Source organism: Mugil cephalus, chromosome 4 (genome assembly GCF_022458985.1).
Source record: "Mugil cephalus isolate CIBA_MC_2020 chromosome 4, CIBA_Mcephalus_1.1, whole genome shotgun sequence".
Taxonomy (NCBI): domain Eukaryota; kingdom Metazoa; phylum Chordata; class Actinopteri; order Mugiliformes; family Mugilidae; genus Mugil; species Mugil cephalus.
This window is the reverse complement of record NC_061773.1, coordinates 16,224,519-16,243,640: the sequence shown is the minus strand read 5'-3', so window position 1 is coordinate 16,243,640 and position 19,122 is coordinate 16,224,519. Positions and strand designations below refer to the sequence as shown.

At 41.5% G+C, this 19,122-nt stretch overlaps 2 protein-coding genes and 4 non-coding genes across 6 annotated transcripts; all 6 read left to right on the top strand.

Moving 5' to 3' along the window:
- Window positions 1-162: 162 nt before the first annotated feature.
- Window positions 163-8,158, top strand: chmp4ba (charged multivesicular body protein 4Ba). Its single transcript, XM_047583983.1, has 5 exons — window positions 163-524; window positions 4,212-4,389; window positions 4,902-5,016; window positions 5,258-5,384; window positions 5,510-8,158. The coding sequence occupies exons 1-5, from the start codon at window positions 341-343 to the stop codon at window positions 5,572-5,574; spliced, it is 669 nt and encodes a 222-aa protein (XP_047439939.1). The 5' UTR covers window positions 163-340; the 3' UTR covers window positions 5,575-8,158.
- A 2,113-nt stretch (window positions 8,159-10,271) lies between these two features.
- ahcy (adenosylhomocysteinase) lies at window positions 10,272-18,860 on the top strand. The gene is made up of 11 exons (XM_047583982.1): window positions 10,272-10,430; window positions 13,024-13,214; window positions 14,267-14,342; window positions 14,499-14,651; window positions 15,435-15,547; window positions 15,697-15,904; window positions 15,995-16,082; window positions 16,205-16,322; window positions 16,852-16,974; window positions 17,130-17,201; window positions 17,617-18,860. The coding sequence occupies exons 1-11, from the start codon at window positions 10,403-10,405 to the stop codon at window positions 17,746-17,748; spliced, it is 1,302 nt and encodes a 433-aa protein (XP_047439938.1). The 5' UTR covers window positions 10,272-10,402; the 3' UTR covers window positions 17,749-18,860.
- LOC125007493 lies at window positions 12,122-12,254 on the top strand. Its single transcript, XR_007112713.1, has one exon. It is a non-coding gene; the product is annotated as a small nucleolar RNA SNORA17 (small nucleolar RNA).
- LOC125007496 lies at window positions 13,930-14,063 on the top strand. Its single transcript, XR_007112716.1, has one exon. It is a non-coding gene; the product is annotated as a small nucleolar RNA SNORA17 (small nucleolar RNA).
- On the top strand, window positions 14,900-15,035 carry LOC125007494. The gene has a single exon (XR_007112714.1). It is a non-coding gene; the product is annotated as a small nucleolar RNA SNORA17 (small nucleolar RNA).
- Window positions 16,587-16,722, top strand: LOC125007495. Its single transcript, XR_007112715.1, has one exon. It is a non-coding gene; the product is annotated as a small nucleolar RNA SNORA17 (small nucleolar RNA).
- Window positions 18,861-19,122: the final 262 nt, after the last annotated feature.

Here is a 19,122-nt window from a genome sequence, read left to right as displayed (position 1 = left end):
ATTTGAATATGGAACGAGACATAAAAATAGCAATAGATAACAATATAATAAAAAAAAAAACAGGGTCATTGCTCTTTTGTGAAATTCCCTTTCGTGTCTCAGGTATGAGTCACGTAGTCACATGTCGCTGACGTAATGACATCACGAGGCATAGGCCTGTCTCCAAAGGCGGAAGAAGACACAAAAACAACAACAGGAGCGGCAGCGACTCTCTCGCTCGGCGACGATAGTTGATAAGAAGGGCGACAGAGCAATTTAACACTTTCCTGTTGAACACTACATCGTTCCGGCGGCTTGGCTAGAGTCAACACGCCTGTTATTGTTTACATTTATTGAAAAAATGTCACTATTTGGGAAAATATTCGGCAGCGGCGGTAAGGGTGGAAAAGCGCCGACTCCCCAAGATGCTATCCAGCGACTCAGGGAGACGGAGGAGATGTTGGCCAAAAAACAGGAGTTTCTAGAGAAGAAAATCGAACAGGAGCTCGTGACGGCAAAGAAGTACGGCACAAAAAACAAACGAGGTGAGGAAAGAGCCGAAAAAACGGAGCGGTTTTACGGGAAGTCAATCCCTCAGTTAGTTTGCCAGTTAGCCCGGAGGCTAACCGAGAGGACGGAACAGGGAAGTTGACGTTTGACAGACTGACTCCAAGTGTGTGTCCACACAGGACTCCATTTTTAAAAGTCTGTTTTTAGGACAGTACGGAGTTGGAACTAAACTAAATCATAAATCTCGCTATAATTAGCCAAAACTTAAAACAAGTTTAAAGAGAGAGAAAAAAAAAAAACTGGTCTGTCTTTAGCGATAAAACTAACTTCCTAGGTATGTTTCTAGCTTTTGCTCTTAATGTTTGCACATCGGACTGCTTTTAGCAGAAAAGGGCTCTTTATATTCAGTAAATAGAGCTCAAGTTATTTTTTTTTTATGAGCTGATTTAAGGCTATTGCTGACAATATTTCCGTAGACTGTCGCTTTACCAGGAAAACAATTACAGGGGATTTCGTAAGCTGTTGTCTCCCTTGGTTGAAGTCCCTTATTTGTGACATTCAACTGCGCTTTTAATTCATTTAGTATAAAAGTGAAAAGAAGTGAATCCGGATGTAAAAGCCCTACACTAAATCTTAGTAACAGTGTTCATGTGGGTCAGAATAGTGGTACTGAACTGGGTGAACGTTTTGGTGGATGTTGTTTGCGCTGCTCTTAATTTGGATTAAGTTAAACCCTTAACTGTTCCTGTTATTTAGCCTATCCCATTGACTAAAATGAGGTTGTCTAAATATTAAGGTAATAAGTGTGTCAGTGCCACACATTACAACACAGTTCCGTTTTATTGTTTGGAACGGATACCGAACACCACAACCTTCACAAAACTAATATTTAATAGAGGACGGCATTTATTTTCACAAGCGATAAGTCATTTTGTTGCTCTACAAATTATCGCGGCGGTGCCATTTCGTAACAGAAAACTTTCAACGTAGCATACCTCTTAGAGGGAGAGGCCAGGCCAGGCCTGCCTACACATTTGTGGCCGATTGCTCTCCGTTTCCTGGTTGTTAATTATATGTACACACACAGATACAGCTTGGTTTACAGCTGTGGTTGCTGGGAGATCTGCAGTTGCTGCGGCGGTCATTTCTTAGAAAAGAAACAACACCGTGTGCTAATCCACAACTGGTTTTTAAAGTCTCCTCCTGACTTAGATGCCACATGTGCTTTAACCAGCGATGAAACACGATTTTCAGCATAGTTCATTATGCAACCTGGCCGCAGCCAAGCTGTGGGGTGAATGATGACAACAATACATACATTCCTCATAATCAACATGCCAAACCTGTCATCCTGCCACGATAACAACATAATGGAGCCGTGGCTTTGTTTAGCATTTTCCACTTCACACTTTCCACTCCAAACCAAAGAGAACAACAATAAGAGAATAGAATAATAATGAAATGGAGATAGAAATCTCGTGAGATATGATACACACACCAGAATAGATTAATTCATGTTTTCATAGTAGTGGTGTGAAGTAGCAGTTGTATCACTCTTTTCTTCTGAGCATAGAGTTCAAAGAAGACGGCGAATCTTCCATAAAGCTTTGAGGTAGCAAGCATCCGTGTTGGCTAACGATGTTATCAGGCTAGGAATAGGCCTGTGTGCTGATATAATCTGATCAAACTGGAACTGTCAGCAGCTGTCTGGCTCCTGGTGGACCAAAGGACCTTGCTAAAGTTGTGTGTAGTATTGATATTTGGCAGCCTTGGACACAAACTGGCTGTTAGTGGATTATAATTGGGGCGGCTGCAGATGGAGCGTAACCTGACAGTGTTATACAGCCCAGTTTATATTTTGATCACATGGCATTTCTGTTCAGATTTCATATTAATCTGTTATTTTTATTCTTTTATCAGACACTAAGGCGACATCATTTTCTATATTCCTCTTAGTGTTGTCGGAATTTACAATTTTGTACAGCGCTCTCGAGCTAAATGCTAACATCACATACCCGTTACCGACAAACATTTCTGCAACACGGCTGAAAGAATTTTATTTAGACTTTCCAAATTAACTGTTTATATGGATTTTAAATGTGTTTACATGATGAACTTTTTTGACAAAATGTTTCTGTCATGTGTGGATCCCAGCATTAGTACAGAAGCCAGCCCGAAGTTTCCCTGCTCACAAAATTGAAGTGGAGAAATTTGTGGTCAGGAGTCCTTCAGTTTGGAATTCATTATCCCTGGAAAAGATCTGCTGAGGCAATCGAATCGTAACGACCGTGTAGACAAACACGTCATCTGAGCATCGTTGACTTGATTTTGTTTACAGCGAGATGGCTCTGAATGTTTGTAGGACTATCCAGATGTATCCAGTAGTATTTTTTTAATCTATGTATCGGTTGAAACAGGCCTGTGATTAAATCCAAATGGTGTGATAGACTCACTAGTCGAGTGTTGAATTTCTGGAAAGTAGAACAAAACTTTTTTCCAACTTTAGAGACAGCACTGGCTTTATTAACTGGAATAACCAAGAAGAAGCTGGATAATTGTTTTGATTCGTCCATGTTTCTGTCCCTCCTGGAAACTTGTGGGGGACAAACATGTGCAGGAAGAATGGACTTATACCAACCAGAGGGAAACCATCAGATCGGGTGTTTACATGGTTGTTACAAGCTGATATTTCCTATTGAACAGATTACCAAGAGTTTACACCGCCCCGTGATGACAAATACTATATTAAATTATATAATTTGCCTCTTAAACACATAAAGCTTCTGCAGCTCCACCATCTTTACTGTCTTTCACAGATTCAATTACCTGCTGCTGCTGAAGAGGGCGACAGAAAGCAGGGGATATTTTAATGTCAAACCCAAACTGTAGTGTTGACCTTTGCTTTTGACACATATTCTGTCTCACATTGCTATCCAGAGTCTGAAGTAAAACTGTAATCCAGGCACACCCCTCTCCTGTATGACTCGGCAGATTTAGTTGAGTCACACATTCAATGGCTCCGTTGTCAAGTTGCTTTTCCATGTCAGTAGCAGAGAGGAAACCTCTGTTATGTCTTAGATGAACTCCAGTTTCTGTATTTAAAGCCACATGCAGGACATAACCTTGTTAGTGGTTAACATTTTTAACCACTCAAACGGCGAACTCTGGATTTCATCTTGCTTTTCCCGTTAATTTGTAAGACACAACAACTTTTGATGAGATGCGCGGCTTATTCTAAAGAGATATGCCGTAAATCTTAATGCTGAGATTTGTCTCTGACGGGATTTCATCAGATTAAGAGAGTCCCTCTTTAGCAGCACAGCCGTGCACTGCAAGAGACTGCCGCTTTGTTGTAAAGTGTAAAATGCCAGAAGTCCACTGAATTTGTCCCGCTCACGCAATAATTACTTCTACAACAACTTATTTTTGCTTTAACAAAATGTGTAATTTACTTTACAATTTACTTCCTTCAGAATTCAAAGTATAAATCCAGTTTAAAAGCACATCGCATTAATACGTTTGCTTTCAACAACACATCATCAACATTAAATATTATTTTACGCAAATGCTTTTACAGGCTGCGGTTCAGAGGTGCCATCTAAAATGAGTCACTAATGAGAGTGTAAGCTTTTAAATGTGACGATAGTGAACATGTGCGACAGTAAGGGACACGACTGCTGAGACTAATAAGGACTTGTATCTGTTGCCTGTCTCCTGTCCAGCGGCTCTGCAGGCCTTGAAGAGGAAAAAGCGTTACGAGAAGCAGCTGGGTCAGATCGACGGGACGCTGTCAACCATCGAGTTCCAGAGGGAGGCTTTGGAGAACGCCAACACTAACACAGAAGTGCTCAAGAACATGGGCTTCGCCGCCAAAGCAATGAAGGCTGCACACGAGAACATGTAAGGAAAACGCGTAGAAACACGTTACAGGTTGGACAAGAGAAGTTAATTTATCAATATGATAACATATTTATGGTATAGACCTTATTTATACTTAACTTTTATTCTCCATGTTTCTCCATTTCTGTCCCACCTTCTCTTTTGTTCTCTGACGTAATCAGATTTCTTCATTTCGACTTTCTACCTTCCTTTTTTCTGTCTTCTCCTTTATTTTCTCCTGCCTAGTTGTGCTATGTCTATAGAAATACATGTTGGTTTATAATGAGGCACCTGAATCGTATGTTTTACATGCCACCTCTCTACCTCTACCTCTTTCTTTCTCAGACTTAGACTGCAACGATCCACAAAAGGAAGTTGCTTGGTCGCAGTGGCTTAGCTGCACATAAAAAAAAATCACTCTTAAAAACCACAAGAAAAAAAGAAAGATAAAATAAAATCTAAGTATTATTTAGGAAAGTAAAATAGAAAGTGGTGTGAGCGAAACATGTGTTGTTTGTCCTCCCAACTCACAGGGACATAGACAAAGTAGACGACCTGATGGCTGAAATCACAGAACAACAGGAAGTGGCTCAAGAGATCTCAGATGTCATTTCTAGACCCGTCGGCTTTGGGGAAGACTACGATGAGGTGAGAACAAAGAAAGATGTCATTAACTGAAATTTTTTTTTAGTTGTTTGGGTACTCGAACACGTTCAAGTGGGAACAGCTACAGCTGGTAGTGACTGAATTAAATAATGTTTTAATGAGATCCTGTCTTGAAAATAATGTTTACAGTATATATAATATGTATCTTATCATAACAGAAGTTGCGGTTTCCTCTTTTAGAGTTTGTCTGTCTTTTTTTTAACTTCCTTTCCTGTGTGTTCAGGATGAGCTCATGGCAGAGCTGGAGGAGCTGGAACAGGAAGAGCTGGACAAAAATCTTCTGGAAATCGAAGGAACGGAAGACGTCCCTCTACCCAGCGTACCATCTGCATCACTTCCATCTAGACCAGGTACGACGCGACGCATAAAGAGCCATCATTTCAGTTCAGAGCAACATACACGCCATCGAAATCTGTGTCACGTCAGAATTAAATACCATGCTTTATTATGTTGTTTCTTTTTTTTTTTTTTTTAGCCAAGAAGAAGGAGGAAGAAGACGAAGACGACATGTCGGAGCTAACGGCCTGGGCAGCTAACTGAGCTAGCTTTCCATGCTAGCTGGCTAGCCCCCCTCTCCTGTCTGTCTCTTAGCTGCAAGACATCTCTAAAAGAGACAAAGACTCTGGGCTGAGCTGGCTGCTGCTCTGTCTTAAAGCCGACATCCCAATATCTAACCATACCCCAACTCTAAAGTATGCACTTGTGCACGGTTGCAAATGAAATGAACTCGGGCTTTTCTCTTCTGATTACTGTCACAGACTGAATCTCTTTGCTCCAACTGCGCACTCCTCTATTTCTGAAGGGCATAGAGTTTGGGAAGAAAATACCGTGTCTGTCAGCCTGTGGCTATGTACATCAAAGATGCATGAATGAGCACTAAGGTGCATACTTGTAGGAGAGGGTGTGTGGAGGAACAGGACGAGGCTTGTTTGTGGAAGGAATGTGAAGAATCAACAGATGTGTCGCAAAAAAAAAAATCAAAAAACAGAAACACAACATGACTCGCCATTTTTCTGCTTCCTGTGTTGTCATCGTTCTTCTCTTCTTCTTAGATGACGACAACCCATCTCTGCTACATATAAACAGCAGGCGTAAATGGTTACTAAAATATAAATGTGTAGGACAGAAATGTCACTGTCAAATTACAAAAGGAGGACATGCTGCTGTAGTGGAAAAATGTAAATGGGACAATGGGAGGGTTTGAGGTTTGATCTCTCTGTCAGTCACATCTCCTGCTGAAATGTCATATGAAAACCTCTGGGTGTAATGGGTAATAGGTTAAGTTACTAATAAAATTGGAAGCAAAACACATTTTCCAGAAAAGCTATTATTTGTATACAGAGTGAGATGATTTGCTTGATCAGTTAGTCAGTTTGCTTAATTTAGTTATCCCTCCAAGATCCACTTTGTTGTCCCTGCAGAAATCTTTTTTGACCCACTTAGTAGTTCTTTAGATATAGAAGTCGTTGAATTGATTTGGTCTTAAATTTCAGTTCTAGATGAACAAGCTCAAACCTGCCATACCACAGGTGCATTTAAAGGAAACAGGTTCATTAAGTTTTTCTGAGTTGAGAATTTGCTTTCAGTTATGAATGGCTGCTCCTCCTTTCTTTAGAGCAGTGTTATAATTATAACCTGCACTGAGCAATGTGCAGGCTGTGTCATACGATATTCCAACCTAATCATTAATACAGCTATCTGTGCCATAAAGTAAATGACAATGTTTTTTTGTGGTCGGTAGATAACAAGCCAGCGCTACCTCTGTTGCTGCTTCTCGAGCCAGTCTTTGGCTATAAGTAAAAATATATAAATACCACATTAAAGGACAAGTGTGTAGGATTAAGCGCCATCTTGTGGTGAAGTAGCAGGTTGCAGGCAAGCTACGCCTCTCCCTTTCTAAGAATCTAAAACCAGACCTGTAGACATAAAGTGCTCATTCCAAGCTAATGAACATAAACAATGATCATGTGAAAACTACAGTTGAGCATTAGCATGTCTGCTAACCAATCCTTAAACCCTACACACTAGTCCTTTCCATTCAAAAACAAAAACAAGAGAACGTTCCTCAAACTTGAAAGGAAAATGTAATCAATTATATCTGGTGGTATCTGACCACACCATCTCAAAATGAACAGCTGTTTGGTTACATATACAATATCCAATATGAGTTTGTTTAAAGATCTTTCTTATGCTACACCCCCTCCATCATCTTTGGATCATCCACAAAACACACTTTGTACAAAAGAAATAGTGAAGTTGAAAAAGGAAATCTCGGACTTAAATACCTAAAAGCTGAAGGCAAATAAAAGCAAAACTGTCTGTGTATGTATTTTAACAAGACAGCGGTGTTCCGCTAGCTGACATTGTCCAAGAAAATATGATTGGTTTGCATAAATGGGACCATTTTGTAGTCAAAATACGGAAGGAGTAAAATGTCTCAATATGGCCGCCAGAAGGCACATTACATCACCTGCTACTTTGAAGTTGCTTGTGCCTGACACCTGCGGCGCCTTGTCTGTGTGTGATTTAACAGTGACAGAATCTGTGGAAACCCTGCATTGTTTGAATTAGAGGGTCGTGTGTGCGTGAGTGTGTGTTGATTTTTGACATAGTGACCTCTTACAAAGTTTTAGTCAAACTGTGATGGATATTTTTTTTCTTTTTCTTTTTTAGTTGCAGTTGACTTACCTGCGGTACAAATTAAGCTCTGAGCGAAGAGCATGACACATGTTTGCTCTATGTCAGTCTTCCTGATCCAAATATTAGTCTAACTTTTACTCACTGCCCCACTTCTTGTGGATGCTGCAACACTTCCTCCTTCAGGTCTATGAATAGACCGATTGGGATAAAACCCCAGTCGTTACACACATATTTATATATATATATATTAAACTTGCCTATGCCAATAGAGTTTTTCTTTCCTTCTTTTTTCTTTCTGTTTACCTCAGATGCCATTCATGTTCTCTCTGGCCGTTCAGATATATATAATGTGTCCTGTATCTACTTCTGCTCAGATCTGTACAAAGACGATAGACATTGGGGGTTTTCCATGTGACAGTCATGTGACTGTTGTCAGTGTGCGGTTGTATGCAGTTCATTTTAATAAAGTTGGGATTCAATGCAAGTGTCGCCACTGTTTCATATATAGATAGAGGAATTAATTTCTCTGTCATGCTGATCTTAGCCAACAGATTTGCAGTTTGATATTGTTAACTCTCCTCGAGGCTTCTCGAGTTTCTGGGCTCTGAACCAAGCTTGTGAGCTGAAACTTCTAAGCCACACAGAAGTGCCAAAAAGTTCACTCAGTGTCCACCTTTACAGCAGAAATCAACATGTTTTTCCATAGTTATATGATGACACAACAAACTGACATCAAAGACTTAATAGGAACAAAGGCCAGTTGTGGCTTTTCCTGTGTCTGGACCAAAAAGTTGGTGGAAAGACCAAAGCCAACGAGGCGTACGTGCTGCTCCTGAGAAAAAATACATCCTTCTACCACCTGGTGGCAGCATTCTGTACACCGTCGTAGAGCTGGTCTATCCTGAATCATGCTGATCAGTTTGTAGACACTGTATTCATTCAAGATGATCATGTTGTTGTGGAGATATTTGTGGATATGAATGTTCACAGGGATCTAGTAATCATCCAACTACCAGTATGCTCAAAACTAGCCCGAGTCACAGGCCTTAAACTACTGTGGTGGAATGTGCAGGTTGAGTAGAGCATAATTACTAAAGGATTTGATCAAATGTTTTGAATTCTCTGTTATTTCTGTCTGAAATATATTAAACCGTTGTTGTCCTCCTCCAAAAGACTAAAAGGCCATTTCCATAGTGCACTGTGACACTGCCGCACACACTGCTACAACCTGAACAAAATCTCCACACATGTCATGTTACATTGAGCTACCATGTTGAGCTTGTCACCTCAAATTATGTGTGATTGGATATACAGGCAGTATGACCCGTTATTAAAATTTAAGAGACAACACATGTGCTAATTTGAACTCGAAATGTGTAATTCTATATGTTTCCCAATAAAAGGTACGACTGGAATAAATGTCGAAGTGCCTCAATGCAGTCATTCACAGCTCTTTCAAATTCCTCCCAAGCCACAAACTTTAAGAAGAAGTGAAATTATGGAGAGCAAGAGTCATGACAGTGTCAGTATGTGCTCTGGTAACCTGGCTGATTGGAGTTATTTGTTTGCTTTGTGCTGCTGTTCTTCTCACCCTGTTTCACATCTGAAAGTATTAGAATTTAATAATGAAATTTCCTTATTTTGATAAGCAGTCAATTTTGTAATGCCATGTGCACACATAATAGTTAATATAATGGGTTAAACTAGACTCTTCTGTTCACATTCAGTCTCTGCTTGTGTTTGCCAAACTCAAACCCAGAACACATGAGACCCTCACAGTCACTTGAAAAATGCTCTTAAATTAGCTGCAGTGCAGTATTTCTACCTAGGGCCTCAAGCTGAGCTCTGACCACGGGGGCATTTGCTTATTTCAAATCACTTTTGTTCTCCATGATCACAGCTGCAGATACAGCCTGGAAAACATAACCAGAGAACATTAGCCCTCATGGCCTCTCTTAGAGAAGACCAGGCCACGCACAACAACATGTGCAGCCCATCAAAGGCTTCATTTTCATTTTAACTTAATTTCAACTTAACGTCTAGCGTGATCAAAACAGAAGAAAGGGGGTTGCACAAAGATGGCACTGAGCCTAAAAATTCTTTGAAAGATTTTAACACTTTAATCTGTTCTACATGAATGCACACATAGACATTTTGAAGCCTTTAGAGGTTTATACTAAAATTACATTCATTCACATGTTTGATCAGAGGAAAAAAAAGGTGCAGAAACATTCATGTTTTGAAGCAGGAAGTCTGTAGCATGTGTGGAAGAAAACGTAACGCAAGTGCATGAGTGACCACCAGTGTTTTCTTTAACCCCGGCAGTCGGCTAGTGCATAACACAACACAAAGTTAAAACATGGGCAATGCTTTCACTTATTATTTGCCAGCCAGTAAACACCAGCAGAGTCCAGACAAATCCAGGACAAGACTTGCTCGGACACACAACGCCCCGCCCACACTCTACCGCCAGCTGTGATTGGTTAACGTGCCCACGTTGAGCGTATCCAATCACGTCACTTAGCCGTTGGGCGGGAGCAGCTGCAGCCAATAGGAGTCCAGAGTATATCCGCGTTTCGACCGCCCTCAGTGGGGCAAACTCGTCTGAATGTGGCTCCGACGATAAAAACCGAGCCGTCATGTTTCCGTCCCTCCCTCTCTGCTTCTGTCCGTCGGCCAGGCTGCTGCTGTACTCAACCTCCCCGGAACAAAACACCTGAAAGCAACCATGTCTGAGAAACTTCCCTTCAAAGTTGGTGAGTGTGAAGCTTTAATGTTTACGCCGTGCTTGTGGGTAAAGTTTTGGTAAGTACGGTAACAGCAATGATGTGAAGTTTGTGCTAATGCGCATGTCGCCTGCCTGCTCTCACTTTAGCCGGATTTAGCCGAGATTTTGCTAACTGTGCAACGATTCAAATGCATTTAAGATAGAGTCGGGGTTACAGCTCTTTACGTCGTGGCTAACGTTCACATCCTAGCATGTGGCGATTTATATGGCGTTGCAGTTGCAATGTAACTGTCCGTTTTAGTTAGCTGGTCGTTTTTTAGACGTTATAGCTTGTAACTTGGGGATTTTCACTTTCGTACATTTCCAGTTTGCAGACTTTAATTCAATTCTGAGAATGAATCGACATGTAACAGCGGGAGTAGAGTGCCGAGCATGCTGTGAACAGACACTACACCCTGAGCCTCTGGATATTGTAGTTTACTATCTGAGCGGGAGGCGTAACGCCCCCTGCGTTGAACTGTGTTTGTAAACTCTGTTTCCCGTGATGTCTTGCGCCTCAGCGCCAGTTTGTGCATGAGTGACAGGAACAGGCAGGAATTGAGCGCCGTATGCAGCTTACATATCACTGATGCCGTGACTACACGTGTTGTCACTGCGCCTTAGTTTTGAGAAGCGAGTGATTTTTTTGATAGTTTGTTTTAAAGGTTCTTCATTTGAATAACGTTTTTTACTCAATTTTAAGGTACTTTTGTTAGGCTTTAAGTGGGAAGTTTAAATTGTGAATTTCCCAAAAGTGTTTTTTTTTTCCAAAAAGGAGAAGAAGTTTCTTCTGAGTAGCTTCTTCAGTTTTAATCAACGGTTTGGAAGTTGGGAAATTCTGTAGGTAAAAAAACAAAATCAAAACAAACGTCTTCGACTTGTTTCTGTAAGAAATATAGGGGGAGTGGTTACGTATCCAGCCATTATGGATTTGAGTTGCACCAGTTCTTGTTCTTACAGTCAAGTCAAGCAAGTTTCTGGTGGGTTTTTATCCACAGATTTTCCCATTTAAACCTCAAGTCTTTTACAACTGAAGAAGCTACTCAGATGAGTGGCGAAAAATCTTCTCTAAATTTAAGTCCAGTTGCCTTTTTAAACGCCTTTTGGATTACCATGGCTTGGATGAGTTGCACTGGCAAATTAAAACACAAAAATGTCAGAAATGTATTGACATTGTCAACATTGATGTGCAACTGAAACTTAGTTGTTATCTACAAAATGTGAAGCTCACCTGCAGTGACCACTGGCCTCTACCATAAGAAGTAGCTCAACTAGAAGCAGAGGAGGTTGCACAATGGTCAGCTAATAGGTTTGGGGCAAAGTCTACATTCTCCAGGGACTACATGCAATCAGGGGTCAAGAGTTAAACTCGGCGGCTGCGTTTGTCAAGTCCCGTCATTATTAATTCAAGTGTTATCACTCATTTACTATGTATAAGCCATGCACATGTCTCCTCCACATTAATCTTGTGTGATGTTCTTCTGTGTTGAAATACTGATGCTTCTGGTTGAGTCAGATGGCGAGGAAACAAAGTAATTTAACATTTTTGCGTACATGGTTAAGTTAAATGTTTTTTTTTGTTTTTTTTCCACACATAAACTTGTGATCTTATGTTCCCCAAGATCTACTGGCCGTAACTCGGAACGATCGTATTTATATTTTTGACATTGATTTTGATTTATTGCCCCTTGAGGCGTTGCAGCCCAACTGTGAGTGTTGCAGCTGTGTCATAAGGTGGCAGAGAGAGACTGGTGGTAGTCTGCACTGAGACTCTATAACCCACAGAGGACTTGGAGTGATTCTCACCACCAACACGCGCCTCATTTACATGAACAGTATCATTTCAGCTTGATTGAAAACGTTCAGATTCGAGATTCCAACATAACAGCATATGTGGGTGCTAAATAAAATGCTCTAATTAAAAAAAATAATAATAATAAATTATGGCTCAGAGCCTTTTAGCTGCATCGTCATGCTGATGCTACTATGCATTATTCAACTAATGGTTCTGCACAAAACAACCTAACTTAAGTGAAACATACACATTTTCTTCTTGAGGAAACTTGTGGCAGGTGAAAACTCAATATTGTGCCTTTCCCCTTTAAACCTTTCCATCTTACTCTGTAGTTGAGCTGAGTCTCCCATGTTATATGAATATTAGCGCCATGCTCAAATGACATTTTACCTAAACCCTGCCTCTTTTCATCAGCTCTGCACCATTACATAAAGACTTTTGTAACAATAGTCACTTACTCGACGCGCCCATTTGCTCCCAGCAAATGAAATGTGTACTCGCTGCAAACATGAACCGGTTGTAGTGGTTCAACTCTGGTGTTGTAATAAAACATTTGTGTTTTACCAATATTAACCTAGTTTTTTACAAAACAATCAAAAACTGAAGGTTTTGGCTTAAAAATGCTCACTGTTGAAATTGTGAAATCTTCTCCACTTTCCAAAAAAATAAGAAAAAGTGCAGTGAATGATCCAAGCTTAGTGCCGATGGTCTGGTGGGGTGTGTTGCAGCCCCAAAGCATAGTCACATTTTCTTTTTTGACATCCTACTGTCTCCCTCTCTTTCCTAGCCGACATCAGCCTGGCTGAATGGGGACGCAAGGCCATCGATATCGCAGAGAACGAGATGCCGGGCCTCATGAAGATGAGGGAGCTGTACGGTCAGTCCAAGCCCCTGAAGGGCGCCCGTATCGCCGGCTGCCTCCACATGACCCTGCAGACCGCCGTGCTCATCGAGACCCTCACAGCCCTCGGAGCTGAGGTGACATTTACCAGCTGCTTGTTGGGGTTTATCTTTTCAGGTGGAACACGGTGTTTGCGGGTTGCTTTTAGAGAAGAACAAATCATTTACCACAGAAAACTGGGATCAGAGTGTCGAGGTCTGTTAATATCTTTTTAGTTTTACTTTTTATTTTTCTAGGACTGAATACTTTTTAGCTCATGTGTGGATATACTGCAGCTCAGCTGGGGCCTTTGTTTGTAAAGTTTCTGCACAGTCACCCTCTTCCTTGCTGAGACGCACTGTAGCAGTAGTCAACAAGAGGACAACTTTATTGATCCATTCACTGGAACAAACCTTCAGTTAGATGAGGTTTTTCCTCTCTGACTGTGTCTCAAGGCCAAAATGTTCCGTTATCGTGTTGGTTTTATCTGTCGGACCAGGACTGGTCTCATCCTGCAGGAACCTGCAGCCTGAGAACCAGCAGAGTCAATAACAGCCTCCCCCCTCACCATGTTGGCTTTACGTTTCCCTCTGTGGCAGCGGTGACATGCTAATACGGTGGAACTTGCAATTTTGCAATTTGGTTGTTTTTGAGTTAATATCAAAAACACTGCACCTGTATTCTGTCTTGAAATGTACTTGTTTTTTAATGAGCGGAGCTATTAAGCCTGAACTGAATGAAGAATCCTTTTTAATTATTAAAAAATATATATGTTTCTGACTAAACATTGATCGTATTATGTTAATGCAGCTTAATGCCCCTTGAGGCGTTGCAGCCCAACCGTGAGTGTTGCAGCTGTGTCATAAGGTGGCAGAGAGAGACTGGTGGTAGTCTGCACTGAGACTCTATAACCCACAGAGGACTTGGAGTGATTCTCACCACCCACAGATTTAACTCAAGATGCACTGTAGATGTGTAGTTAAGTTATAAAAATGGTGTGTTGTAGTGAATGCATTAACACGACTTATTAAGACTTTTAGTTGGATTCAGAGATTTCTAATACAAACGTATAAATAAATAATTTTTTTAAGTTTCTGCCTTTTTAGAAAAGATTGAGATGAACTGACTGGCCGTTTCTCTTCCCCCTCAGGTTCAGTGGTCGAGCTGTAACATTTTCTCCACTCAGGACCATGCTGCTTCCGCCATCGCCAAGACTGGCGTTCCAGGTAACACACTGTGTATATAATGTGTTTGTTTTGTTCCCTCAATTGTCACAGTTTTCCAAAAGTTTAAAATAAAGTGTGTGCTCATGTTTAAGACATTGTTAAGGTTGGGTATTCTAACTTGAACCTTGCACGGAAAACCACCGTTTGTCTCTGTAGTTTATGCGTGGAAGGGTGAGACAGATGAGGAGTACGTGTGGTGCATCGAGCAGACTATATACTTCAAAGACGGTCAGCCCCTCAACATGATCCTGGATGACGGAGGTGACCTCACCAACCTGGTTCACCAGAAGTACCCTAAACTGCTGGCAGGTGGGTTTTATGTGTGCACACAGTTTATTGTGAGGTTACTGCCGAGTTTAGTCTGTGCACGCAGTCCTCCCTTTTTTTTTTTTTTTTTGGCTTAATAACCCACGGTTGCCTCTTTGGTCTGGAAATGTTTTGCACAACATGTTCTGTAGCATCCACAACTCATTCACGTTGAAAACAGATGGTCTTAAAATAAGCTGATAATTATAAAAAAAAAAAAATTTTATTTTATTCTTCTCTGTATTTGATTTATTGCCCCTTGAGGCGTTGCAGCCCAACCGTGAGTGTTGCAGCTGTGTCATAAGGTGGCAGAGAGAGACTGGTGGTAGTCTGCACTGAGACTCTATAACCCACAGAGGACTTGGAGTGATTCTCACCACCAACACTGTCCGTGTTTACATAGACTATGTTCCTTCAACTTAACTGAAATCCTTCTGATTCAAGATTCACACTTAAGTGTTTACATGATCCAATAAGAACTCCACGTTTGTCAAAATATCAAACACACTACAACGCAGTAGAACTTCTTAGCGTGCACCGAGTGGTCCCGCTGTGAAGCTTTGGATCTGCTTCCAACTGAGGAAGATTAGATGGTTGGTTACAGGATTAGGAATTCTTGCTCTAATAATTGGTGTAATACCAGTTTTGAGGTAAATCTTTTTTTTTTTGAGAGGATATACTACTGAATTCATTCATGTTTTTCTACCTGTGTGCTACAAAGAGCTCTGCTCACTCCTGAAATATTTCTAAACACTAACATTTCTGTGACTGGTTGTTATTTTTCAGGTATCCGCGGAGTGTCAGAGGAGACCACCACAGGCGTCCACAACCTGTACAAGATGATGAAAAAGGGCGACCTGAAGATCCCCGCCATCAACGTCAATGACTCCGTCACCAAGGTAACCGGCCTTGAGCTTCAGGCCTCTTAAGCTGCGTCATAAATGTAACGTGGCTCAAAGTTAATCTGTTAAGCAGATGGATGAAGCGACTCTGTATTAAGTCTCATTGAAATGTAACATGGACGTCTGGTCGTTTCTTCCGCCGGCAGAGCAAGTTCGACAACCTGTACGGCTGCAGGGAGAGTCTGATCGACGGCATCAAGCGAGCCACTGACGTGATGATCGCTGGTAAAGTTGCCGTGGTTGCGGGTTACGGTGACGTGGGTAAGGGCTGCGTCCAGGCTCTGCGTGGGTTCGGCGCTCGCGTCATCGTCACCGAGATCGACCCCATCAACGCCCTGCAGGCTGCCATGGAGGGTAAGGGATGAAGATCTTGAAACCAAACAAACAGCAGCATGTTCTCACAGTTCTCCATATTAACTCATTTTTTTGTCTGTTGCTCTGTAGGTTATGAGGTTACCACCATGGATGAAGCTTGTAAGGAAGGAAACATCTTTGTCACCACCACTGGCTGTGAAGACATCATCCTGGGACAGTAAGTTTGAGTGACACAGGTTTCTGCCAAAACCAGTGCTTCCTTTTTGTTTGTTTGAAGTAATAATAATTCTTACAACCGTCCTCTAAAATGTCCTGTTTATCTCCTGTGTTCACCTCCAGTCACTTTGAGAACATGAAGGACGACGCCATCGTTTGCAACATTGGACACTTTGACTGTGAGATCGACGTGAGCTGGCTCACCAAAAACGCAGCCGAGAAGATCAACGTCAAGCCCCAGGTACGGAAATATTTCTCATCTTTGTTTTCTGTTTTATTATTGCCTCTCGTATCAGTCACATTGAAGTAGTCGGGCTACTTTTGAAGGTATTGTTGCAGTGTCGTAAGTGTGAGGAGAAAATTCAGTACATCACAAAAGCTAAACTCTTGGGAGCAATGTGTGGAAAGAATTTTGTCTCTGAGTAGTTTTGAAAATACCTCTAATTGTTTTGACACTGAATCGAAACGATCTAGAAAACTAGTAACGAGTGGATACAGTTGATTTATTGCCCCTTGAGGCGTTGCAGCCCAACCGTGAGTGTTGCAGCTGTGTCATAAGGTGGCAGAGAGAGACTGGTGGTAGTCTGCACTGAGACTCTATAACCCACAGAGGACTTGGAGTGATTCTCACCACCCACAGTTTTAACACGTAGTGTCTGATCTTTAAATTAGAAGGTAATTCATCCTATTATAGGTGCTTGACTGCCTCAACAGTCTGGAGGCTGAATTATTCCCGAAAAGCTGCTCATCCTCCTCTTCGTCGTCCACAGGTCGATCGTTATCGTTTGAAGAACGGTCGTCACGTCATCATCCTGGCAGAGGGCAGACTGGTCAACCTGGGCTGTGCCATGGGACACCCATCGTTTGTCATGAGCAACTCTTTCACCAATCAGGTATGTGACTGTTTACAAAATATCATTATGATATAGGCAGCGGAAATGGTTAATTAAAACGAGCTCTGTATTGATTTCTATTTGCTCATTGGCGATGACGACGTGGTATGTTATCAGTTTCCTTTTGTCTTTATATATTGTGTTCCTTCCTGTAGGTGTTGGCTCAGATCGAGTTGTGGACAAACACAGCCAAGTACCCTGTGGGAGTCTACTTCCTGCCCAAGAAGGTCAGAAAATAACATACTTTTATTGTCACTTTTTTAAATATGAAAATTAAATTAAAGTCCTTATGTGGGTCATCCAGAGTGACGGCTACAAATGTAGTCTGAGGTGTAGGATGTTGCATAGCAGCAGGGACAATGGGAGCATTTCTTTACAATAACTTCAAGGAGGAAAACCCCTCTTTAAAATGGAGAAAACCACCTGATAGTTGATAAGATTAAAAAAAAAAGGTTTAGCTTTAAAGGACCAATGTGTAGGACTTCTGCCATCTAGTGGTGAGACTGCACGTGGCAACCAATTAAATATCCCTCATGAACCTTTCAGAGGAGGAAAAGCTCATTTTAAAATGGGGAAAACAACTTGATGTTTGTGAGATGGTTGATAAGATGTTGAATAGCATTTCTCTCTTTGTCTCAACAGCTGGATGAGCAGGTCGCAGCCGCTCACCTGGACAAACTGGGTGTGAAACTCACCAAGCTAACAGACAAGCAGTCCAAGTACCTGGGCCTGCCCACCGAGGGGCCATTCAAGCCGGACCACTATCGCTACTGAGGAGGAGGAGATGGAGGAAGGAGGGGGAGGAGGTGGTGTGGCTAGACCGGTTTTGTGTTGGCTGTAGCAGGGTTCGGAGGCAGCACATTTAGCGTTTGACCAGGTTGCAGATTTGCATTTGTGATTCCCTTTTAAATATCCTCTTCAAATCGTAAAGACGTTTATTTTTTACAAATTGCATCTGTGTCAAAGTGATTAGACACGACTGGAGTCTGGAGCCCGTATCTAGTTCTGCTATACGTAACTGAGCTCAAACATGATCTGCCAAGCAGCTGCTTTTGAATGACTAGGCAATGGTTGAAGGAAAAAAGTGAAACTTTGCAGGGCAGTTTGAAATACTGCGTCTAGGATCTGTGTTTCAACTGAAAATGTATTTATTTCCATCACTGTCTTCTTTTGCTCTGACTCACCAACATCCTCGGCCGTCTCTCCTCCTTCCCATCGCGACTCTACTGAAACGCCATCATGTCAAAGAGAATTCCTCTTGTTTGTCATTCCCTCTCCATTTTATGGAATTAAACAAATCCTGATACTTTTCTATCTGAACTTATCTCTCTATCAGCAGCTCGAGATGGAAGGTAACAGAACATTTTTTTTTTTTCTTTTCTTCTGTAACCTGATGAATCGAGGCGAGCAGTTTAGCGAACAGCGGCCTTATTCTAGTGTCCTCACACTGACACTGCTCTGTGTTGGCACTTAGTAAAACTACTTGCACTGTGTGAGGAGACTGGAGACGCTCACGAAGAGCTACTGGATGGTGGTGGAGAGTCGAAAGGCGCCGTTGCCAAAGTAATCACCAACGCGGCATCATGTTTTACATGATTTAGAAAAGTCTTATTTCTTTATGTTGCCTCATTTTCTTCCTTTTCACTGTAATTTAATTTCACTTGATGGGCCAAAACATGTGCAGCAGCCCCCCACCCCCAATTCTTTGACTTCATGATTCATGACTCGCTGTAGCTGATCAGGTTTTTCTGATTCTGGGTGTAAATGGGTTAAAGTGGTCGTACTTGTTGTCAACGGTTACAGCCCGAAGCACAGAGTTCAACTGCTTGTGAATGATGGGTTGATGTTGAAACTGTCGAAATGTGACAATAAAAAATTTGAAAACATTTTTGCTTCGTACTTATTCCTTCATTAATATGTTGTTGGGTTTTAAATACTTAGTTGACCTGACCATTACAAGAGAATCATAACCATCTGCAATGTTAGAATATACATCTGTGTGAAGGATACTTCAGAAGCTTCATAAACTTGTGTCTACCACACACCTGGGCATTTTACGACCCACTGGCGCCTTAGGCATCCCTGTCTGACCTGTGGTATGTCAGTCATAAACACAAATGAACAAGTATTTATGCTGTGCAAGCAATG